This window comes from Peromyscus maniculatus, chromosome 7 (genome assembly GCF_049852395.1).
Source record: "Peromyscus maniculatus bairdii isolate BWxNUB_F1_BW_parent chromosome 7, HU_Pman_BW_mat_3.1, whole genome shotgun sequence".
In the NCBI taxonomy this organism is placed as follows: domain Eukaryota; kingdom Metazoa; phylum Chordata; class Mammalia; order Rodentia; family Cricetidae; genus Peromyscus; species Peromyscus maniculatus.
The window spans coordinates 71,353,830-71,379,552 of record NC_134858.1 but is presented as its reverse complement, the minus strand read 5'-3'; the positions used below and the strand labels follow the sequence as shown (position 1 = coordinate 71,379,552).

The window sequence follows — 25,723 nt, the reverse complement described above, 5'->3', positions numbered from 1 at the left end:
CACTCAGTGGCTCCACAAGCAAGATACCCACAAACACAAGAGACTTAAGGATAATTGCCTTTCAAAGTTGACACTTCAGGAACCTGGGCGTAATGTAGGAGCATACTCATGCTTTAGTAGCTTCAACCAGGGAATTCAAAGAGCACTGCACTGAAGGCCTTGCCAAATCACATGACTAGACTATTTCACTAGAAATTCTCAGATAACGTTTATCATATTTGTTTTAGATTGTGTGTGTGCACACATGCATAGGTGCCATATTGCAGGTAGGAAGTTCAAAGATAATTTGTGTGAGGTGGTTCTCTTCTTTCACCGTGTAGGTCCTGTGGATCAAACTCAAGTCATCAAGCTTGTTGGCAATATCCTTTACCTTTTGAGCCATCTTGCTGGCCTCAGGATACTTAATTTCAAGAACTTGAATATTTGTATGAACAAAATGTAGAAAGACCTTCAGGGTCCATGTCAGTCAACCACAGGCTGAAGAGGGCAAAGGAATTAGGTGTTAGCAACATAAGAACTTATAGCATTACCTGAGTGGCTTTAGCCAGAGGTGTGGCCACAGGTATGCTGGCAGGTAGCTTACAGCCTGCTCTCTCTTGAAAGACCCCCTTCTGTAGCACCTACCTGTTTTCCTAGAGTATATTATCTGATTGGGATAAATTGCAAGCTATGGCCATGGCATGTCTGAGCTGGAAGTGAGGGAATGTGCATTTAGTCCACTGTCCAGAGCCACAGGGACAGCACCAGTGCAATGCTGGTTGAGCTATACACCATGGAGCCACCTCTCCCAGGATCACACTTTGTCCCATTGCTGTGCCTCAGTGTGAACAGAACTGAGTTCTGGGTGCAAAGTGAGATGGTGTCTTGGAATATTGCACATTTGGAAAATCAAAGCTTCATTGCTTTTTCTAAAATAAGTCAGGAGGGATGAGAATGAGTCCACAACATTGCTGCCTACTCTGTGACTAGAACTCAGGTCCAATACATCATGATTTTCATGACCTGTGACATCACTGGAACAGCAGCCGAAAGTCAGCTGTCTCTGACACGTCGTCCCCAGGTTGGAAGGGAGGAGCTGAGACATGACATCTCATTGCTTCCTTCACTCCCAGCACCCTGTTATTTTATAAAGTTCCCAATCAGCATTGTTTCCAGTGCTTTACCTTCCCCAGAAAGCTGTGTTACTAAGTCATGAAACCAGGGACTTGTTGCTGGTGGAAGCTGGCCATACCTGCTCCCTTACTAAAATGTCTATAGTTAGTAAATCAGGCTGGCCCAGGTCTTCCTTACCTCATTTCCCAAGGTAGGGTAATCAAGTAATGAAGCCTTCAACACGTCAAACTGCTGAGGAGGGATCTGTGCTGTAGGTGGTATGGTCAAATACCAGGCAGGCTGCCTGAAGGGGCATCTGTGTAATAAATAGGTGGATTGGATGGATACCAGGCAGGCATGCATGCAAGGGAAAGCCTCAGGGTAGTTTTTGTTATGTGGCCACATCCAGGAAGTCTGCTTCCTGGGAACCACATACATCAGTGGCTGGTGTTTTCTCTCTAAAATCAGGGAATCATACACTATTACTGAAAGTCACTCTCGCATCTAGACACACACTGAACAAAAGACTGTAACCTGAGGTATGTGACAGGCATCTCCTTGAAATTGCCTAGAGCAAAGGCTTTCCCACCATATGTCGTCTTGTGTCCTTGTCCCAGTCAGTCTAGTTATGCCTGTGTTTGTATTTGAAATGCTGGTTTTGAATAAAAATTCTAGAATACTCGTTGGCAGCTAGCTAGCAGAGTGATTCCACTCTTTAAGCTTAACATTGATGGATTTGTCATTGTTTAAATAGCTGTCCTCACATCGTAGTTGGATGTGAGTTCCCAGCCACTCTCTCTGCAGTGCCAGGTGCCTCCCTGAGGGACACTTCGCATTCTTCACCCTCACCTCTGATTGTCAAGAGGACGTAAAACCCCCGTGGTAACACCAGCAAGAACATTTGGACTAGAGAAATAATGAATTGAATTCTTCCCCAGTGACCACAGGACAACAATCATCTGAACACAGAAAAGAAATCTGGGGCAGTGTTTAACTTTAGAAATACCCAGCCTTCGTGTGGTGTGGGTGCATGCATACCTGGACATGTTTGCTTCAATAAAGAACTATTGGGCTGGAGAGATGGCTCAGAGGTTAAGGGCCCTAGCTGCTCTTCCAGAGGTCCTGAGTTCAATTCCCAGCAACCACATAGGGGCTCACAACCATCTATAATGAGATCTGGCTCCCTCTTCACCTGCAAGGATACATGCAAACAGAACACTGTATACATAATAAATAAATAAATCTTTAAAAAAAAAAAAAAAAAAAAAGAACTATTCTTCCATTCATTTTCTTATTTATTAAGTAATCTATGTAAAGCCCTATTTTAAATACTCAAGATGAAAGTGAACATGTATAGCTCCTGGTTTGGATGAGTCTCAACTGAGACAGTCATATACAAGCCAAGTATAGTTAGCTCATCCTTTTATGTGTGTCTTAAGAGGAATGCACTGGACACAGTGGTAACATTGTTACCATTCAGTTCAGCTATTTGAGAGACCACAGTGGGAGCCTGTGGACTCTGTAAGCTTTACAGACCACTGGGTAATCTCTTCCTGGAGTGCAGTCAAGGTGTGCAGACCAGTTATTTTGTAACACATAATTATTTTGTAGTTTGCCAAGCAGAAGAGGTTGTCAACTCCAAACCTTCAGGAATAAGAGACTATGCTATGTTGCACAGGTGCCAGCACTCTGTCAATCACAGGAGTGTCAGTCACATACCCAGGAAGGTGAAGGGACAGCCTGAGCTGCCCAAGGTGAAACGTAAGGGGAGAGGGTTTCCTGCTCATAGGAATGTTTAAAAACTATACGGCCATGATATATCATGGCAAACTATAATATAGTTTAGCTTTAAACACTGTATTTATTGGAATCTCTATAGTACCCACCCCCTGGTCAACAGTGGATTAAAACGATAATGGTGTGTACGTGATTCTAACTGTACACTAAGAACCTTCTAGACTTCTTGAAGCTCTGCCATAACCAGCAGGTCACATATAACCAGGACTTGACTCTGTGGTCTTATCTGGGGACACAGGGGTTCCTGAGATGAGTTTCTATTTTTCTTACTCCTCTTCAATCTGTCCTTGAGGTGAGCAAGCCAGAAAGGCCTTGCCCTGGAGCTACTCAGAAAATCTGAGTGTGTCTTCTGTTGGTGGTTGGGTGCATCACCAGCAGCAAATGAACAGCTCTGAGAGAAAGGCTGTTAGACACATTATCTGCAAACCAGAGGGAGTTGGGCTGGGAAGGCCAGAAATGGCCTAATAGCTTCCACATTTGCCTTCCAGCTCTGCTGATTCTTGTTACTGATGAGAGAGGCTTTGATTGTTAAAAATTTCAGGGATTAGAATATGCAGCAGGCATCTACCAAACTATAATTAAAAGGAATCTACAATTTCAGGTTTTAAGAAATACAGTTTCTTTGCTATTGGATATTTGATTCCATTTAATGGCATTTGAGTCTAGTCTATTAAGCAGCTGGCCTTTCATTAATTACAAATGATTGTATTTTGCAAACTGTGTGTAAATGGAGCCAGAGATTTCCCAGAAACGATTACTAAGGAAATTAGCTCCAAGCCAAGGTGCAATTGTACACACAATTTCACAGTTACTACAAAAGTTTTAATGTTAGCTCTCTAAGGAGAGAACCTATCCAGCACGAGTTTTAATTTAGGGGAAATTGTTTTCAAATAGTAATTGGTGCTTAATTGTGAGAAAATGTGGGGGCTGCATGTTTTCTGCTCAGCAGCATACAATAATGTATGAGAGTTATTTGGGTACATATAAGCCACAGGATAGATAAAAGGGGGGGATGATATAGGGAACTCCAAAAGACCTGGAAAAGGCTACATTGTCTACTTAACAATTTGGTAGATAATGAGCCTTGAGGATATGTATTGTGATTGAGCGGTCAGAAGTCAATCTCTGACAGCTGATATTGTCCTCAATCGTCCCTACCTGAGAAAGCTGGTGGTGTAGTCAAAAGCTATGTTTAGGTTTTATCTCATGTAAATACAGAGGACCATTGGATTCTTTTCTTTTGCTATGAAAAAGAATGATTTTGGGAGATTTATTTATTATTTCACTTGTTTGTGAGTATATTTATGTGCATCTTTTGCATGTAGGTGTTCACACAGGCCAGAAGAGGGTCCCAGGTTCCCTGAAACTGGAACTACAGGTGGTTGTGAGCCACCTGATGTGGGTTCTGGGAAGAGTAGCAAGTGCTGTAAACCACTGAGTCATCTCTCCAGCCTGACTTTAGTCACTGGAAATATGACTTACATTCTGCTTTCTTGCCAGAATAGTAATCTTTCGTACCCTGAGTATCTCTTTCAAAAAACTTAAATGCCATTAGCTTCTTAAACATGATATAAAGATAAATAATGAGGTCAATGCTTCTGAAAATGTGCTTCAAAGTAATATGAGTTTGACAGAGACAGAGAGACAGAGACACAGAGAGAAAGAATTAGATCCAGAGAGCCCTGCCTAAATTGCTAAGGGGCATAATGGAGCTTTACAAGGTCAAATGCCCAAGAAAGGAGAAAGTAATTTAGTAGAATACAAAGTATCTCTGACATAGAGGACATTTGTTCTTTAAAATATGATAGCAGTTCAAATTGGGGGTTTTACCAAATTTATAAAGTGGAATGGAGGGTTGGAAAAGAAAGTGGAGAAACCACCTCTGTTGTGACCCTCATTAAGGAATCCACTAAGAAATACGGCATCACTTCAACAATCCATAGACCATGTCCTTGATTTGTCCTCCAATATATTAGGAACAATACTGCTGATCTGGTCTTAAAACACACATCCAATCACAATGGTGTCATGGCTAAACACCTAGAGGAAGGTAGATAGCAGCCGCTTTGTTCAGGGTAAAATGGATCAAGGAGCCACATGGAGAAGCTAGGTGGCAGAAAAATCGACGAAAACATTACAGGCATAATATTAGAATATTCACAACTAAAACGTGGGGAGGGGTGGGTGAGGGAAACAACCAGTACTAGGTTCTCTCCTTCCACCATGTGGGACCCTGGCATTGAACCCGGGTTCTCAGGCTTGGAGGCAGGCTCTTTACCTCTGAGTCAGCTCATTGCCCCTCCTGTTAGATAGTAGAAGATGGACTGCCACGTTGTCTGATGCCCTGAGCATTTCTAGTTTGTGAGCGATCAGCTGATGTCTTAGGTGTGATTAGAGGTGGACTTAAAAAGCATTTAGGAATTAGTGATTAATCTTGTATCAGGAGTGGATCTTTGATTACATGGACAAATATCTATTCACACTTAACAGTAATTTTAAAAAAAAGAGGTCAGGTGGGAAAGAAATCTATTGGCTAGTTTGCACTCAGGGAGTAAGGACTTGCATGATTATTGTCAGAAGAGTTGTGTTAAATGTATGTGAATTCATAATATTAAATGAAAAAGTGAAACATTATTATACATTTAGCAGTAAAGGATTAAACTAAAGGAGTCTAGAATGACTCGTTATTAATCTCTCACAATCTTAAATGTTCCTTGATTCTAAGAAAATGAATCATGCAGCTGTCTCTAGCAATTGTCTTGGAAACCCAGAAACAATCACAAATGCTTACCATTGTTTTTCCCTAGGACTTCAGTTAATTTAACATCTCTTTTGTATATAGTCAACCTGCTTTCCGATATCAGATGGAGATCAGCTATTCAACGGACATTAGCTATTAGTCATCAGTCATCCTCATATGGAAATCAAATTGCTTTGTCTTATATTCAAAAAGATAAACCTTTGGGGAAAATGCTTGCTATTTTTCTCCTTGTAAATAATCTTATCTCTGACTATTATTTTTTTAACAAACAAAACATACTATTTATGCTTTCATTATATACAGTGATTTAAAATATGAAACACTAAAGAATGAAAACTACACCTAGGTAATTTATATCACATACTTAACTTTTTTGCGATAAGAATGCACCCTCTAATCAGCATTTCTTTGGTCCTGCTGCATGCCACCCAAGCCAGATCCTTGTAACTGCCATTTCACAGAGTCAGCATTTTTAAATTCCTCTTCTTGAGAGATCATGCCATGTTTGTGGTTCTGTGCCTGGTGTCCTTCAGAGTCATTCTCATTGTCACAAATGGTGGGGTTTCCTCTTCTAAATGGCCATACAGCATTCTGTGGTACACCATATTTCCTTCGTCATTTGTCTGCATGTGGACATCTACGTTCATTTTATCATTTTGGCTCTTGTGGATAAGACTGAAGTAAACAAAGGGGTACAAGTATCTCTTGGCATATTTATGCCACTTCCTAGGGATAAATCACAGAGTTTTCATTCACTTACTGTCACTGTGCTTGTTAACTTTCTGAGGAATCCTCATACCACTGCCCATGATGACCATTTTGCAAGCCACGAAAGTGTATAAGTTCCACTCTCAATGTTCCTCACAAAACCACTCTTTTGTCTTCCACTCTCAATGTTCCTCACAAAACCATTCTTTTGTCTTCCACTCTCAATGTTCCTCACAAAACCACTCTTTTGTCTTGTTGATAGCAGTCATTTTAACAGGTGTAATGGACTCCCCTGAGGATAGCACACTGAGCCCCGGTGATGAGTGATGCTGAACAGTTTTTGTATACTATCTGCTGTTTTACATGTTGTATTCTTCTAGCATCTTCCTGGAGTTCTTTTCCAGTCTCCATGCATTCAGTATGATATTAGGTCTATTTAGAAGAACATTATTGAAGCTGGAAAGATGGCTCATCAATTTAGAACAATGGTTGCCCCAGCACTCACACGGTGACTTGCAATCATCTGTAACTCTCTTCCCAGGGGATCTTATGCCCTCTTCTGGCCTCCATAGGTACTGCATGCCTGTGGTGCACATCCTCATATGCAGACAAAAACATGCATACACATAAAATAAATTAACTTTGAAAACAAGAAAGAACATAATCATTAATTCTTTACCCAGGTGTAACACTTCTCAAAATTTGCAAAATATATGTTCTATAGAGAATTTGTTCTTTATTTATTTTCTAATCACATAACTAACTGAAACCCATTGGAATTAAGTTACTTTAAGAGTTTTTTGTGGAGAAAAAAAAACAGCAAAAGCAAAGAAAATAGTAAAATTCTCTTACCTAAGAGTATAAATTTAAAAACCTCACTATAAGAAACATAATAGGTAAGGAAGACAGTAGATATATTGATTAGTTCATTTAATCATAAATGTTGCATACTTAATCAAAGCACCACACTGAAACCCACAGGATACAGTTACTGCTATTACAGTTAAAATAACATTTATTTAAGCCTTTTACAATATGCAGTATGGCACATACCTGTAATCTCTACACTTTGGAAATAAAGGAAAGATGATTATAAATTTTAAGACATTCTGGGCTACACAAAAAGTCCTAGAAGAACCTAGGCTCTATACTGATACCCTGCCTCAAAAAGCAAATAATAATAATTTCCAAACTTGTGTAATAGAACAGAATCCTGCCAGGAAAATTCTTGCTTGATTTATGGGCAAAAATCACATCCATGTTGTCAGGGTTCATTTGATTCTTAACTTTCCTGAGAGCTCAGTGTAGCCTGTCACCACTGTATCCCATTTGCAATGTCTGCAGTCTACGTGTATGCCAGAGAGGAGCCATTGGTGGAGGATTGAGGCCATTTATGCAATGGAATGTGTTTTCTAGTCTGAAGATAATAACTCTCTTGAGATATTTTGAAAATAACCCAAATATTTTCCAGAACTCTGGATCAGCTAGGCAGACCACTCACTTCATCCTGGCCAGAGCCTACTTGCTCAGAAGCCCAGGAGGGTTGAGGCAAAATAATCCTGCAGTAAAGTCAAACGACCCTGTATCAGCTGTGTGACCCGACCAGACAGGCTGTTCAACTTCAGTTTCGTGAACCATCTAATTGAATTAGCTGTGGCCTCAACTCATCACATGGTTGTAGCTAGAGTTTTCCTGCCTTGCCCACAGTCAGGACAAATCTTTGTCACCCGCCAGTCCCACAGCCACTCAGACCCAACCAAGTAAACATAGAGACTTATATTGCTTACAAACTGTATGGCCGTGGCAGGCTTCTTGCTAACTGTTCTTATAGCTTAAATTAATCCATTTCCATAAATCTATACCTTGCCACGTGGCTGGTGGCTTACCAATGTCTTCACATGCTGCTGGTCATGGCGGCGGCTGGCAGTGTCTCTGCCTCAGCCATCTGCTTCCCAGAATTCTCCTCTCTCCTTGTCCCACCTACTTCCTGCCTGGCCACTAGCCAACCAGTGTTTTATTTATTGACCAATCAGAGCAATTTGACATACAGACCATCCCATAGCACATGGTACATAATGGGATGATCCAGTCTTATAGTCATTACAGCCTGCTGAGCCTAGAGTATGGGTTCAGATCCTACCACTGCCATTTCAGGTAGTGCCTTCCAGATGATTCTGAAGAGTTTGAGTTCTCCTGTCCCTCATTCATAAAATGAGGGAAGTAATTATAACTGTACTTTGTAGTAACCTCTTAAGATAAAATGAAATACACATGCTTAGAATAATAAGCACATGTCAATGTCAGTTGTAACTGTATTCATTGTGTCTGGCACCTGGTAAGCCCCACTTGTTAACTGTCTTTAACTAGTGTGTTGGCCACAGGCAGGGCCATGTTTATCCATTCAACAACAGTGAGAGAGGTATCATTAAAATGCATCTACCTCGAATCAGTCCTTTCCTTCAGTTACTAGTCTACCTGACATTTGGGCATACCCTTCTGACCCCCTCGTTACTGAGTCTGGGGAGTTGCTGAGCTTAGAGTAGCACCTTTGACCTCTCGTCTGGAAAGTCAATGCTTTGCCCACCATTGTGTTCAGTCTTACTCATTTTTTTTTTTTCGAGACAGGGTTTCTCTGTGTAGCTTTGTGCCTTTTCCTGGAACTCACTTGGTAGCCCAGGCTGGCCTAGAACTCACAGAGATCCGCCTGCCTCTGCCTCCCGAGTGCTGGGATTAAAGGCGTGCGCCACCACCGCCCGGCAAGTCTTACTCATTTTTAAAAGTGAATCTTCCCTACCTCTCGCCTGGTAAGATTGCTTCTGCACTTGTATAGAGTTACAGGATGTATCAAGTACATCTCTAGTTCCATTGTGAAGCCAGTGAGCAAGCAGTCTTTATTATTTTTCACTGCTGAGGAGCTAACATCTTCATAGGTAAGAACTCTACCACCAAGCCACACACCTAACCCAGATTCTTTGGGGTCTAGGTTTACAGTGAAATACTTATTATTGCTAGGTGGATAAGCTCATTAAAATGTATGTGTATGTATATATATATATATATATATAATTTCATTTAAATTTATTATATATATAAACATTTTATAGTAATGATGAAATTATAAAAGTAAAAAGAAACATACACCTGATTTTAAAAGAAATCACAGGAGCTTATCTGTGGGGGTTAAGAATTTTTTTGTGGTCAGGATATAATATTTGAGAGAATTAAAAACACACACACACAAACAAATGAATTCATTTTTGTGGGCTCAAGTGGTTGCTCTGTGGTTAATGTTGCTTACAGTTCTTGCAGAGGCCCCAAGTTTGGTCCCGGCACCCGAGAGAAAGAGAGAGACAGACAGACAGACAGACACAGAGAGAGAGAGACATATACATACACAGATACATACAAGGTCTTTTACCTTGCACTCATTATTCCACAGCACCCAAGTTTGGCTTAGGTCTATGTATGTCTATGCTCTGCTAAAATAGTCACAGGATAGACGTGTGTGAAAATTATTCTCAAACATCTTTCAGTTTAGCTTAAGGATCTGGATATCTTTCAGCAATTTCAATCATGCTCTGTAAGAAAACAAAAAAAATGTGACAATTGATAGGAAATAAAGCACACAACTCAATTGCACAACACATTTGTACAATCTCTTTTTCAATCATTGTCTTAATTGATCGTGTTTCTTGATATGGCTGTGGCAGTTATATTATTTACAAGTCAAAACATTTTGAAATTCTTGAAGGCAGTGGTTAGTATGATGGATGTGCAGCGCTGTGGAAGATATTAGCTAATGTATGCTTTATATTATTATGGTTCATGGGGAGACATTTCTTAGAATCGCAGCCTAAAATTGGAGTGAATGATATGGAAAATATTGTTGAAAGTGCTTCGTATAGCAAGTGATCTGAGTGCTCGTGAGTTGTGGAGAAGGAAGGAATTTAGGCACCTGAGAGGAGGGGGGCTGGGAATTACACTAATGGACTGCTAGTGAGCTTTGTGAAGATGCGTGTGAAGAAAAATAAGTTTACAGCTCTTTTTCCTTTTCCTATTCTGCAACTTTCTAATGTTCAGAAGAATATTCACCACAAATAAAAAGATGATGAATGCTAACCTGATTGAAAATTTCTGTGATTTATATATAGATTGGAACAACACACTTCATGCCAAAATATATACAATTTTCAGTCAATTAAAATAGAAAATAGAAGAAAAAAAGCTATTCTAGTATAAAAAACAAGAAGAAAAGGAGCAAGGGGGAGGGGAGGAGGGACAAGCAGAGGAGGGGGAGGAGGGAAAAGAGGAGGACAGGGAGGAGGAGCAAGAGGAGAAGGGGAAGAAGCAAGAGGAACAGTGAATGAGGGGAGGAAGAAGAGGAGGAAGGGAGAGAGAGGAAGAAAAAGTTGCTGCCATCATTTTGTGACCCCAAATCTGAAGTTCTGACTCGCTGTAACCTAGAGTACTCAGTTTGAATTTTTCTGGGCAGTAGCTAAACTTTAGTTTGGGGTTTGGGGGGTGGGGTGTTATAGCTTTGGTTTTTCATTTTACTTGGCTTCAGTTTGTTTTCTTGAATTGGTGTCTCATTCTGTGTTGTACAAAACTGCTGAAAGGCCTGGGTTCAACTAAATTATCCCTCTCTGCCTCAGCTTCCTATCATCTGGGACAATAGGCCACATAACTATGTGTAGGTGGAAGTGTCAGTCTTGCCTGCCAGTTCCCAAATAACCAACACAGAGGCTTAATATTATAAATGCTTGACTGGTAGCTCAGGCTTTTTACTAACTAGCTTAACTAGCTTTTACAACCTAAATCAACTCATTTCTATTAATCTATGTATTGTCACATGGCTCATGGCTTTACCCGGCCTCCAGCATGTCTTGCTCCCTCTGTGTCTCCTGGCGACTCCTCTGACTCCACCTTTCTTCATCCCACCATCCTTAGTTTGGTTGTCCCACCTATACTTCCTGCCTGGCTACCAGCAAATCAGATTTTTATTAAACCAATCTCAGTGACAAATCTTCACGGTGTACAAAAGGATTATTCCACATCACTCATTTGTCAGCATCTTCACCACACTGTGAAGAATGGGGTATTAGGTCTCATGGGCCAAGCATATCACTTCCTTCCATGTCTCTTCCTCTTACATCCATCTCGATCTCTGCCCACATTCAAGCCCCTCCTTCATCCTATGACTTAAGTCAGGCATGGTCAGCCTTTTGATCTTGTGACTCAATGTCACCTACCAAGGTCATGAACTGTGCTATCAAATTGTTTTTAAGAACCTCACATTTTTAAGTAAGCCCGTGACTCTGTGTGGGGACACACTCAAGCCGCAGCTGCTAATGGTCAAAACAGTTCTTCAACACTCGCACTTTGCTGTCCTTATGAAGCAGTTCCCAAGCTTCACATTTATTCCATCGCTTGATGTGTGTCTCCAAACTTAGTTGTGCCTCTATTATCTATTCATTGCTGCTTTATTGTCACTGTTTTACTTTAATTATTATTTTATGAGTTATATGATACATGTGACGATTTATTTGTCTACAATTACCAAACCAATATTTGATTCCATGAAATGTATTGAAACAGTGACAGCCAGGGGGAAAAAAATCCAGTAGGACAAAGTTGTCTTCTGTCAAGCAAAAATGTCATACCAGAGGCCATCTTTGTGTCAGTGGCGAATGGGGCTCTAAAATACCAATAGCCTGTCATCAACTCTTATGGCCCATCACAGAGGCAGGGCTGCCAGGCTGCTGCAATAGGCAGGGGCTGGGATGCTTATGTGAGTGTGCTGGTCCTCAGGAGATGAGCAAAGCAGCAACAGAGACTTATAGACCATGTCCACCTAAGGAGACACTGTCATCAGATTTCAGAAGTTAATTGACTGCACAAAATGACTAGATTTGGTGCAATTAGAAGCCAGCATCGGAGCTAACATGTAACTCAGAGAGGAGAAAGCCTGAAGAGCATGCCCAAGGTTTGATCACCAGTACCATATAATCCAGGCATGGTGGCACAGACCTGTCATCCAGCACTTGGGAAGTAAAAGCAGGGAGGATCAGAAGTTTAGAGTCATCCTTGGATACATAAGAATGGGAGGCCAGGCTGGGCTACATGAAACCCTGTCTCAGAGTAGTCTAAACCAGAAGTGAGGAGAGGAGGCCAAGCTCAGGGTACCAAACTCACTTTTAAAGAAACATAAAAATACATCTCTTAAAATTATTCTGACCATTATGCATATATAAAATGATACATTATTAGAAAACCACCTACCTATATGTGAGTCTCCTTTTCTCTCACCTGCTTTCATTCCACACAGGTAACTGCACTTTTAAGTTTGAACAACAGATTCTATAAATTTTCTGAGCATACATAATCACAGACATACACAGGATCACACTAAGCTTACACATACTCAATTTTTGCACTTTGCACTTAAGATTGTAAAGATTTATGTATATATGTGTCTGTGAGCATGTTCAGAGTGTACACATGCACACAGAAGTCAGGAAAGGGCATCAGCTGGCCTCTGCAGTACTTCTCCACCTGTTCCTATGAGGCAAGGTCTCTCCCTAAACCTGTGGCTTGCATTTGCAAGGCAACCCCAGGCCATCCATCCTCCTGTCTCCAAATCCCCCACCTTAGACATGGGGTTGTAGATGTTTGTGGGACTTCTAGCTTTTTGTAGTGCTGGAATCTGAACTCTAGTCTTTATGCTTATATAGCAAGTTCTCTTACCCACTGAGCTATATTGCCAGCCCCTTATTAGTTTTTTTATATACTTTCGTATTTACCTCACTTGTTTAATTATTGCATTCTTAGAAATTCACTTAATCAATATACTTGAGATGAATATTTAGCTGACCTATCCTTTGTTACTATTACAAAATAAAAGGCAACAAAATCTTTTAATCCCACACATTTAGATAGGAAATGCTTATGGTTTAGTGCTTGAAATTTGCCCATGGTTCTTGAAATGCCATTTTGGACCTGAGTCTTGGACAGTGTTACACACAGAACAAAAAAATAAATAAATAAAGGAACTTAAATGACAAAGATGTCTTCACTACCTTTGAACCAGGAATGCTTTGGTTGTAATTTCTGCTGGAGACACCAACTTCTGTGTACCTAAAAGTTTTGACTCTCCTCTTAATGATATTGACAGGAAAGGAGCATGTCTACCCCAGGCCATTTGCATTTAAGGTTTCAACACATGGGGTCTCCACACAAATCATCAGCAGGTGCAGCAGCTCGACTTTCACCTTGGACAAAGACCTAGAGTCTTAGATCTTCACCATTTTGCAAATTAATTGAAAACAATGACCTTCGCTTGATAGCTTTCACAGCCTTTACATGATATAAAGTAGGGACCTTTTCCCTTGTATAATGTCAGTTATTCTGTTGAAATCATTGCTTTTTTGTCCCCTTTCAGGGCTGGGCGTGGACTGTATGGAATAGATAGCATGCCTGATCTCCGCAGGAAAAAGACATTGCCTATTGTACGGGATGTGGTGAGTTACTCCTGCTTTATTCTCACTAGTTGAATGCCTTGATGTTTTCTTTGTTAAAATGTAAAGCCTTTCTCATTGACTACCTAGCCAATAAATATTTCATAGAGTAAAATATCTGAGACCAGAGTCAGCCCAGCACTAACACATTCATTATTTCTTTAAAATGCGTCTGATGAAAGAAATGACTCTAACCTTTCAACTGCTTTTGACATCAGTGGAAATTACAAGTTTTTAGTTAAACCGACTTTATAATTGAGCCAAAAGAAATAGCACAGAAGACCAAATAAGCTGTTGGAGCTAGGCTTTGATGTTCAGTACTGTGGAGGATTACAAGATTAACTTACAGAGTTTAAAGCTTGCTTTGGGTTTCTCTACTTCAATACAGTAGACTCCAGACTTTATAATGGAAACAGCTGACACTAACCAATCTTCTAACGTGTGACGATCCACTCTAGCTAAAAATTACTTAGCTCTTCCATCAAAAGAAGATTGCAGTTTTCAAGTCATTAAAGTTTGTGTTGGTTCTGGACATGACTCTGAAGAGCTCACCCTCCTATAAGGAAGGATTCTGAGACAACTCAGAAACACCAAGAACTGACAGTGGGACAATGGTCTGTGTTCCATCATGAAAAAAAAAATGCTTAGACCTGGAGAGATCTTTCCGTGGCTAAAAGTACTTATTGCTTTTGCAGAAAACCTGAGGTTGGTTCATCATATCCAAGTTGGGTAACTAACCACTTCCTGTTAACATTAGCTGCAGGGGATCTGCTGCCCTCTACTGGCCTCAATGAATGCATGCAAACTGTGGCATACACACACAGATACACACATACACATAATTGAAAAAATAAATCTTAAAAGGAAAAGCCCTTTCAAATGATGAATACAATTGCGATATCATCCAGACATCTTCCAGGCTAGGTGTGGTGGCACACAGCTGTGACAATAATAGTACTTACGAGCCAGAGATGGAGTTCTGGGCCAGAACAAGTTAAATTTTTCTATGGGCCTGTGATACTCTTAATAGTTTAATATCAAATATTACTTTACAAAAAAAAATCCCTTTTAGCATCAATATGCATAATTTTGTATACCAGCAATGTTTGATTAAAATGTTATAGGGCTGGAGGGATGCCTCTGTGGTTAAAAGTTCATACTACTCTTGCAGAAGACCATAATCACAACACCCATATCAGGTCTCACAATCACCTGTAACTCCATCTCTGAAATCTGGTACCCTCTTCTATTCTCTGTGGGCACCTGCACTCATGTACACACACACACACACACACACACACACACACACACACACACACACAGAGTTAATTAAGATGGTGTCCTCTAAGATCTTACAGTGGAAAGCATTGCACATTGGTGCAGTTAGCTCAGCTTTTTTTGTCAGGAAAGTATGGGGATTTTTTTAAACTGTTACACTAACGGAACATTGTTATGCTTTTCCAATTTCTCATATGTTTAATTATTCAAACATTGTTTCCTTTTGCTCCTGGAATCTTCAGGCCATGGTAAGTGCTCTTCAATTTATTTCATCATTCTTTGCTCTTCTCAAACACACACTGACTTTATTCAAGAGATAAAAAGAGGGCAAGGAGGTGAAATAGAGCTACCTGGGAATAGGAAGTTTTAGTTGCCATATGTGCCTGTAATTCCAGCACTCAGAGGGTAGAGAGGGATGAACTGTCCATGAGTAAGAGGCCGGCTTATTGTACATAATGGGTTCTAGGCCAGCCAGGGCTACATAGCGATACACACATAGACACATGAGATCTGGGTGTACTGTTAAATTCTCCAAGGATTCAACATCAAATTTAATTCTGAGAAGCTAAAATATATATACACCAAAACTAAACACAAATGTATGAGAAATATAAAATTAGGAACAAACACTTCATGTGGGTTAATTTTAACAGTCAACTTGACACAGCTTAGAATCACTTGGGACAGGAGTCTTAGTGAGTAATGCAGATTAGGTTAGCTTGTGTACATACATGTAGGAAATCCTTAATGGATAACTGATAGATGAAAATCCAGCCCTTGTGGGTGGCACCATTTCCTAGGTAGGGGAATCTGGACAGTATAAAGGAGGAGGAAGCTAGTGAATCAGGCTGCCATTATTCTTTCTCTGCTCTTGACTATGGATGTGATGTAACTAGCTTCTTGAGTTCCCACCTTGACTTTCCCAAAATGATGGACTGTAACCTGGAATTATAAGCCAAATAAACCTTTCCTTCCCTGAGATGTTTTATCCCAGCAACAGAAATGAATGGGCATAGTTATTAGGGATGAAGAGTACAATTACCTTGGGTAAAACCTTCAAAAGTAACCCTCTTCAGGTTGGCATCATGAGTAGAAGATGGACACGGGGTAACTTATTTAGTTGTGTGTATATAAAACCGAATCAGTGTGGCTTCATAATCCTGAGGGTATTTCTGAACGGACAGGGCTGTAGGAATGCATTATTCCCATCTGACTTCCCTTTGCTCTTGGTAGGATGATATATTGATTTCTCATTCAGAATTTCTTGTCACGGACTGGCCCATCGGGGGTACCACGACTGTAGGGGGACCAGAGCTTGGGTAGTCAGGAAGGCAAGGATTTGGCGAATGACAGACAGACAACACACTCAGAAGTGGTTTGAATCTGTTGCAATTTTACTTCTGTAAATCAGTAGTTTATATACAGAAAAGAAAACTATCAAGTCATACAAGGAACAACAGGAGCTTGGCAATAATTCAATTACATCATCTTTAAAAACAGTAAGCATACAATTATTAATCGGCATTAGACATATCCCTTCATTCACAAGAACTTTATGACCCAAAGAGCAGTCTGTGTTTTTTAAACTTAGTGCAGTTTCTAGACTTGTGTAGGCTTCTTGTAACTGTGTCCTTCATCTTTATCTCAGCCGCTCGCTAGTTTATTATTCATTTTTACTTTTCTGGTTCTCATGACCCATTTAGCCAATTTGGATGCTGTAGATCCTCCCTAAGTCTTTCTTTAGTTCTTTACCATATATCTCTTTTAATATAAAATCTTTTTACCTGCTGGAATATGTACTCTTGTACTTTTACACCTGTAAAGGGAAGGGGTTCTGTTGTAGTCCTTAAGTTTTCCATGCTGAACTTCCTCAACAGAGGGGCCTATCATCTGCCTCCTATGAGATAATGTTTTCTGCCATAAATTATTGTAGTTGGGATACCTAAAGGATTACTAGTGGGTGAGTGTTCATTCCCTAGAAGTGCCTGAACTATTATATTTCCTATTATCTAGCAGCTTGAAGTCTTTAAGGAATAGTTCATTCTGCTGTATCTAAATAAGGTCCATGTCCAGCTTCCCCTTTCCTCCATAGTTTACAACCCAAGCATTCATTAATTTTGGCTGTGTTTTATAGATTAATTAGAACATTATCAGAAAAGCAGTTATACAGAACCCATAGCCCAGAGAGCTCATGATCTGTGAAGCACGTCTCCTTCGAGAAGGAGGCATAACACGGGCACTCTGCCAGTGACCTCCAGGGAGCTTAGTCCCATGGGACACGTATCTCCCGTCCGCTATTATTGACATAATTGTTCATGTCACATGGACGACACTGGAGTTGGTGTGGCAATTTCTGATTTCTAAGTTTCTCTGTAGCAGTGTTGTTTGTGATGGCATGGTGTTTGTGTGGGAAGCAGGTTGTGTTGGTCTAGTTTTGTAAGGGTAGAAGTGAAAAGGACTTGACTGCTATTAAAGATGATGTCCGTTCAGATACCGTAGTACTCTCTGCACGGAAGACGTATCCCCACTAGATATGAAGAATATTCTAGGAAACACCCCAGGAGTCATGCAGTGTCAGGTGCAGCTCAGATCAGCTTTCATCAGGCTGGGTAACATCAGTGAACATGTTTCTTGACAGATTGTGACTGACTGTACCCCAGGGAATAACAAATTTCTACAAGCCTCTTGCTATCCCAGAAACTTAGAAGTAATCCTAGATCTTGGATAGACTTCACTTCAGTCTCGTGATGGGTCAAATGTCAAGTTGAGTTTGAGTGTTGGGGGCAGGTCTCTCTGTTTTTAACATTCAGTGAGTTCCACTCAGGGTGATATGATAGCAAAGTCCTTTTTACTAAAACAGTGACAGCTAGCATTATTACATTTTTGCTTTCTGAAATGCATACAAGCCACCTTCTCCATATATTAACCCATCATAATCCTGTCTGTTTCAGACCCTGGCTGCCCGGAAATCTGGCCTGTCACTTGCTATGGTCATCAGGACATCACTGAACAATGAAGAGCTGGTAGGTGCCTCACCAGTTACTAACTGTATTGATCAGACCGCCCAGGAGCATAGCCATTCTATTTGTGATACCCATTTGCCATGTGTGGCCTAATGTCCCAGGAATGACTAGAAACACAAGGAAAGTCTGGTTAGCTCCAACTAAACTTCCTGTGAGCTCTGGCTTCACTACAGATGATGCGCACACAGTTTGTTTTTATGGCTGTTTTTCTAAGCTGATACCACGTATCTGTTTAGCTTCCCCTGGAAAACCCCTAAAGGTATTTTATGCTAAAGTTTCTCTTAACTTAAGGCAATATCTCCCTTCTGATTGAATTTATAGTTTCCCCCTCCAACATTTCACTGTGACCTCCATGGTATGATATGGTATGGTCAGGCTACTAGTTGCTAGATAATGAATATTATTATTTTTGCAAATTATACAAATTCTTATATGTACAGTAAATTAGTAACAAAACAGAGGATTATGGGAGTACATATGTGCTTATCATTTGGCTAACAATAGGCTTAGTGAATAATACCAATGAGCTACTGTTCTGCTCCTTATTACAATGGATATGAGGATTGTGCATTAACTTCTCCACGTGGACTCAGGTATCGTGGAGGGCAGTTTTGTGTGTCATTCATTGTTCTCATTAGATTCTCTCATCACCATTACTTGGAACAATGCCGGGCACAAGGTAGATGTTTTATAAGGCCTTGTTGGATGCAAAAGCCATCCTGCTTAGAAGACACGAGGAGGATGCCAAGATCTAGGTCAGCGATTCTTAAATCTGGCTCATTAGAAGCCCAGAGGGAGCTTTAAAACCTGCTGATCGCTGGCCACTCCCAGCAGTTCTGGTGTAATTGGCTTCAGGTACAGCCTGGGAAGAGAGGGCTAGTTAACAATGTGTGCTCCTGCTACAGGGACTCAGTCCTGCTCACTCAGACAGGGATTTGCCTGAAACGTTGCAGTGTCCATCTTTACAAGAACTAATATTTCCAACTTTTCTCTATCTGCCATCCTCACAGGACAAAACTTCTGTGAACATTTCATGTCTCATTTTAACTGCCGTCATACTTGACATTTACTAACAACATATTTCATATTTTTGCTCTGCTTCCTGTCATTGTCCTCTTGCATCTGTAAATTCTTTCTTATGCCTTTCTCTAAAATGCAGTGCCTACACACATGCACACTAGCGTGCGCACGCGCGCACACACACACACACACACACACACACACACACACACACATACATACACGTACCCATTCAGAGGTGTGGAGGGATAGAAAGACTTTAGTTATTCCTTGCACACATTCATCTGAATATCGATGGGTTACAGTCCAGACCACTGATGCGTTTTCTCCCATCCAAGTACTAACTGGACCGCTCCCGACTTAGCTTCAGTTCAGAGGAGACTGGGTGCTATGCAAGAAGATATGGCTGTAGTCTTGATACACTTTTCTGTTGTGGCACACGATTAAAAATACTGTGGTTATATTCTCAGAGTCTTTTTTCTTGCCTATCAGATTTATCGTACTCTGTAATATTTTGAGTATAATTTAGACACATGAGATTCCCTGCTTCTGGTATAAGAGAAAAATTCTTACTGAATTTCAAGCATTTTGGTCATTTTCTTCTGAGAAAATAAAGTTGAAGGATTTTACTAAGAACTTCTGTATTTAGACTTTCTTTTTTTTTTTTTTTTTTTTTTGGTTTTTCGAGACAGGGTTTCTCTGTGTAGCTTTTCGCCTTTTCCTGGAAAAGCCAGGCTGGTAGCCCAGGCTGGCCTCGAACTCACAGAGATCCGCCTGCCTCTGCCTCCCGAGTGCTGGGATTAAAGGCGTGCGCCACCACCGCCCGGCGACTTTCTTATATTTTAAAATATGACGTTCTTCCAGTATTATATCTTGGTGGCAGAGGGTTTACCTAGTCCTAGGCCCTAGATTCAATCCCTGTTAACACTAACACACACACACACACACACACACACACACACACACACACACACACATACACACACAGACACACACACACACAAAATCACAATCAAAAAGTCTATTTGTGAATCCTTGGGCTACTGCAATATACCATTTCATTTGAAATGTGAATACTTATTCCAGTGAACAATAGAAGTCAGTGGAATGCCTCTGCATTTCCTGAGACCCAAGACAAGGAACACATCTTCCCTTCAGAAGTAAATTACCTATCAATCTATTTGTCAGCAACCTAAAAATACCACTTTTCTTGGTTAAAGGAGCCCTGAGCAGAGGACTTGTCTAGGGGTGTTGGGTAGATGAATAGACTGCATTAGCTCCCTCTCAAATCCACCAAGCTCATTTCCCTGGGGCCCCTGTCTTGAAAAGTAATGAAATATGACTTGTGTAGAGCAGGCATATTAAATGTCACTCCTGACAAGCTGTCGAGTTCGGTCATTACATGAGTAAATGACATAAATGCTGAAGTGAACGATTTCCACGCTGCATCTTCTGGGCACTCTCAAATGGAAAGTACAGGGCATTGCCTGTGCATGGAGGGAATGATCTGGCTGCCCGGGAAACAGCAGATGGTGGCGTTTCAGTATTAGAGAGATGGACAGTCAAAAGCACAATCATCTCTTCCAAGATAGGAAAGGGCTCTAATGTCTATAGTAAAAGTCAGCTTCACACACAGGAATGCCTCCCTGTCTCCTTGCAAATGAGGCTTAGATTCCTTTCTTGGAGTGCTGACATGGAAATTAGTTGTGACAATATTTAGAATTATATCTTATTCACAAGTCCTTCTCTGGTCTGGCTTCTGTTCTTAAGTATGTGTTTGCTGGGGACTGAACTCAGGTCCTCTGTAGGAGCAGCCAGCACTCCTTGACTGTGAGATATCTCTTGTGCAGTACCCGCTGTTCTTTATGAGTACAGTCTTCGGCTTGAGGTTCTTAGAGACCCAGTTCCATAGTTCACTAGCTCTAAGACCTAGGGCAAGTCACAAACACTATCCTGGCCTTGAGTTTTTAATATCTTTACAAATAAAAACATATTATTCTTCTGTATGTATTATATTACATAGATATATATTATATATTCACACATATGTAATATATGTGTATATAGGTATATTCTTTGCACATATTTATATTCATAAATCCAAATAGCCTCTGGTTTTTCATAACCTTGAATACTGTGATATCTTTATTAAATTAGCTTCAAAAAAGCAAATCAAGAGTGTCCCTTTTTTCAGATCTAGGACAGTTTGTATGAGTAAGGTGCTGTGCCAATCTTGCCTTAAATCACCAGAACTTGATGTTTATTTCAGGATGGTTATATGACTCTTGCATCCAGTCATTTCACGTAGCAATTGCAACCATGATCTTTAGACACTGCTTCTTGACTTGGCTTTGAATTTGTACTCCTGTCAGCTGTGAAAGGTTCTTTTCTCTACTGTTATTGATGTCATGGCCTCTGCCAGGAATTATCCCCAGGCCTCACACACTAGGCCTGTGCTCTGCCACTGCCTGACAATCCTGACCTCCTTTTTCTACCCTTCAGAATCCAATACTGTTGAATTGATTGTATAATTAAGATTTGTAAAGACATGTGTCTTTATAATCTTATTATTATCTATTTGTATTTTCTCAATTTTGTAAAATCAGCACTATAAGAAATTCATCTTTGCCAGCTTGAAGTTTTTCTTTTATTTTCTTTGCGTTGTTTTCAATCAAACCTTTCATTTATTTCCTCCACCCCCAACCCCCATTCATTTCATTTTATTTTATAGTTTGAGATAAGGGCTCATTTCTGTAGGCCAGGCTGGCATCATACTCAACAGCAGTCCTCCTGCTGCAGTCTCCAGTGATGGAATTGAAAGGGTGAGCTACCTACCATACCTGCTACCATCAAATTGATTTCCTTTGTTAGCTGTTTTTGATTCATTCTTGACTTGCTTTGTAATAACCTTGAGACTGATTTCCTAATCCATAGAGTTGAACCCATATTACATTTAATTGCTTTTATTAACTGTACAAAGGGGATATTTATGAAACAGAGGAAATATCAGTAATTATACATCCATGTGTGTATCCATTTTGACAATAACGAGTGCATGGTACATGCATAATTTAAACCCTTGCTGTGTCGCCAAGGACAGGATGTGTTGTTCCTAAGAGCAATGGTTACCTCCCTCTCTAAAACCCACTGAAAACAGCCGACCCTTGCCAGAGTACAGCTCCCATGGGGCTCAGGTCCCAGAGAGGAGGTGTGAAGTTGATGAGGAAAGGAGACTGACATGATCTGGGGGTGAATCAGGAAGGCTGCCCACTTATTGAAAATAGGCTACACCTTATACACTCTATAATTGCATTAGAGTTTAACCACAAGCAATATTGAAAGCAGACTTCGTGATTCTGGGGTGAAAGCAGTCATCAACAGCATTTTTCTTGAAACAAAAAACAAAACAGTAAGTTTAGCAAGAATCTAAATGCCTATTGTCCTCTAAGACTCAGAAATCCCCCAGGTGCCCTCTTACACTTCCTCCTGCAAGTCTCAGCCCCTGTGGTCAGGAGGTGTCAGCCACTGAGTCCTGAAAAACAAACCCGAAGGAGCAGTTTTCATTCCTCAAGGGGCATGATGCAGTGTTTGGGGCATGTATCATAATAAGTACTGAGCTGTTTCCAAATTTCCTTCCTTTGTGCCTTAGTCTTTATGGGCCTGTTCCCCTCATAAGCTCCCCAAAGGGAAGGTCCTGACATTTACGATTTTTCCATTATACTAGACCATTCTGATTCCTTCAGCGTATACACTCTTGAATATGGCAGAGGGAGGGCAAGCCAGTCTAACTTCTTAACAGAATCTGGTCCCCAAGGGGCGGACCAGACCAGATCTTGCTATTCATCCAGTAAGCCACTAATCCTGGCACTGTTGTCTACTTATTAACTGAACTCTTGCCCTTAAAGGCCTAAGGCTCTGGGTCTGGGACCATTGTTTATCTCCATTGGTGCTTTTCATCCTTAGGGCCAGGTATGCCTAGTTAGTAAATCTTTAACTTTTATATTTTTGGTGTGATTGGGGGTAGAGGGGGCACAATGGGGATTCTTGTATGGGAGTAGGCAGAGTTATCATGCTATATGTTTCTATAGTGGTGAGGATCTTTTCCAATGAATTATTTTTGTTTAAAGAGACTGCTATTGTCTACATTTTTATTCTTCACCGAAGTCCTTGCAAATTTCCCAAGGTAAAAGGAATAAGGAAACTCCCATAGCACATGGTGAGAATCATTAAAAATAAAAGGGAAAAGGTGTTGGAGGGCTGCAATTCTCAATCCCAAAATGCTGGAGCTTTGTCAAGCAGCAGTGGCCGCCATGTGGTCCATGCCAGACCTTTTTTCCTGGCCTCTGCCAGATGATTTATGAAAATTCAGTCTTGACTGAGGAGGTAAAAATTTATAGTTTCCACAATAAAGCAGCAACGGTTTTTCCTTGTGGAAGAATTCACACCAAGTTTGGCTCCTTACACTCAGCAAATCAGTTTTTTTTCTGGCCGATTTAGTGTGTATACAAATACTCATATGTATATTTGGAATCTTGATTTGGAGGAAGACAGACATTTATAATACTTGAAAGATCTACATGAATTTGCTTCCGGGTTACATCCCATGTGGAAACAGACAACAGACTCTGTGTTGTGTTGTACTATCCTTTGGCCTTTACATCACCCAGTGTATCCTTTTCTACCCTCCTTTGGAGTAGCCCCCCCAAATTCCTTTGGAGGTATAATAACTATCATCTCTAATGTAAGTAAATCATCTCTAATATAAGTAAAATTGTATTATTTACAATCTTCCCTTTACACACACAGACACAGACACACACACACACACACACACACACACACGCTAGCGTGCGCACGTGCACACACACAGTTTTAGTTTAGTTTTTTAACTGTACTAAAACTTTACCTAAATAAATATCAAGATCACCAGTCAGCTTTCCATGATGCCTATACTAATCCACTCTGCAACTGTGTCCGCGTTCACACTTTTGAACTTGTAGTGGTGTCGCATCTTCCTGTTCAAAGGCGATTTCCAAGGTCACATTGTATGCAATGTTCTCTCTGCGGATGTCACTAATGCTTGTGTCTATAAGTAGGAATTGTGTGCCATAGGACAGTCATGCTTTTCTTTCCCGAAAGGTATGCACTGAGTGCATGAACATTGCTTCAAGCAAGAATAATACTTTTCAAAACTTCAAGCTATCATAATGAGATTCTTTTGGAGTATGTAATGTTGTTGAGTCACATAATCTCATGAGGAACCCCCACAGAATGCCATGAAAATGGACCTTTATTGTTAGCACCATAGCAGGAGACCGAGGAGGAGCTTGACATGGAGGCAGCCGAGCTTTGCTCCTGATGTGTCTATTAAGTTGGCTGATGGCAGCTTATGACACTACTGGCTGCTTTGGTGAGAACCCTGATTGCTCTATTTTTCAGTCATATATTCTTCTGATACCTATAATAGCAAAGGCTATTCCATCCAGTGTCAAGATAACATATTAAAGTAGCATGCCTCAGTTTCTTTCTCAGCACAGAGATTTTCAACCAAATCCTTGTTTAGGATCTGAGCAGCCTATTTACCCTTTGAGGCTTTCCAGGACATGATGCAGTTTTCAACTCCCTTTAGAAGGACTATCTGAACACAGTAAAAATGGCCTGCCTTGTTAAAATCTGTTAACCAATATAAAAATAATATTATTGTTTTCCTACTTTTACATAGATAAAACACCAGAAGGGCATGCATCAAACCATGCCTAACTCAGAAAAGAAAAAAGAACCTAATTGTATAATTTTTATTATTGATTTCAGTGTCTTTCTAGTTGATAAATTATTTTATGGGGCATGTGATTTATTATAATTTGAAAAATACATGTCTTTTAGAATGTAATATTTGTTGGGAAAGGTCTTCTCATTTTAAAATAGATTAGCAACAAGCCATTCATTGCCCAAAGGACTCCATTTAAGCATCCTATGCTTCCATTAAATAACTCTGGCTAATTGTTCAGTGAATTTTGGTGATTCACCAATGACTATTATCATCATCTGCCTGGACAGCACCAGTCACCACGGGGAACACCACATTCAACTTTTATATGCAGCAAGACCTTTCTTATGAATTAGTTGACAAAAATCTTTTCTAAGTAATGTGTGTTGAAAACCACTCCTTGCAGAACAAATTGCATAAAGCATTGTTTGAAGAGTGAAGTATTAGCCAGGTCCCCATCAGGAAAGAACAGTCTGGATGGTATTTGCAGTGGCATGGAAATATTTCTAGAAGGTTGTGGCTAGCATTAAAAATGCTTGCCATATGCTTTATAGTTTTACTATGAGCCAGTAAGGTTAGTCATGTAGTTAGTGTTTCAAGTTAAGAAGACAGGGGTATGTTAGTGTCTAAGCACTGCCAAGGACAGTAAGGTACTCATCCTTGCCCCCCTTGGGTTTGGGGTACAGTGGGGCACAGCCATGAGCAGGTGGTTAGAGCTATGGGGAGCTGTGGAAGAACCTATATGAGAGTGGAGCCCCAGCCA

General features: G+C 40.5%; 1 protein-coding gene across 1 annotated transcript in view; it reads left to right on the top strand.

Annotated features, from left to right (window-relative positions):
- Unc13c (unc-13 homolog C) overlaps window positions 1–25,723 on the top strand; it is a 447,691-nt gene that overhangs the window by 151,886 nt on the left and 270,082 nt on the right. Inside the window, exons 5-6 of the mRNA XM_076576687.1 lie at window positions 13,797–13,875; window positions 18,102–18,173. Coding sequence (XP_076432802.1) covers window positions 13,797–13,875; window positions 18,102–18,173 — 151 coding nt within the window. The remainder of the gene's footprint in view (window positions 1–13,796; window positions 13,876–18,101; window positions 18,174–25,723) is intronic.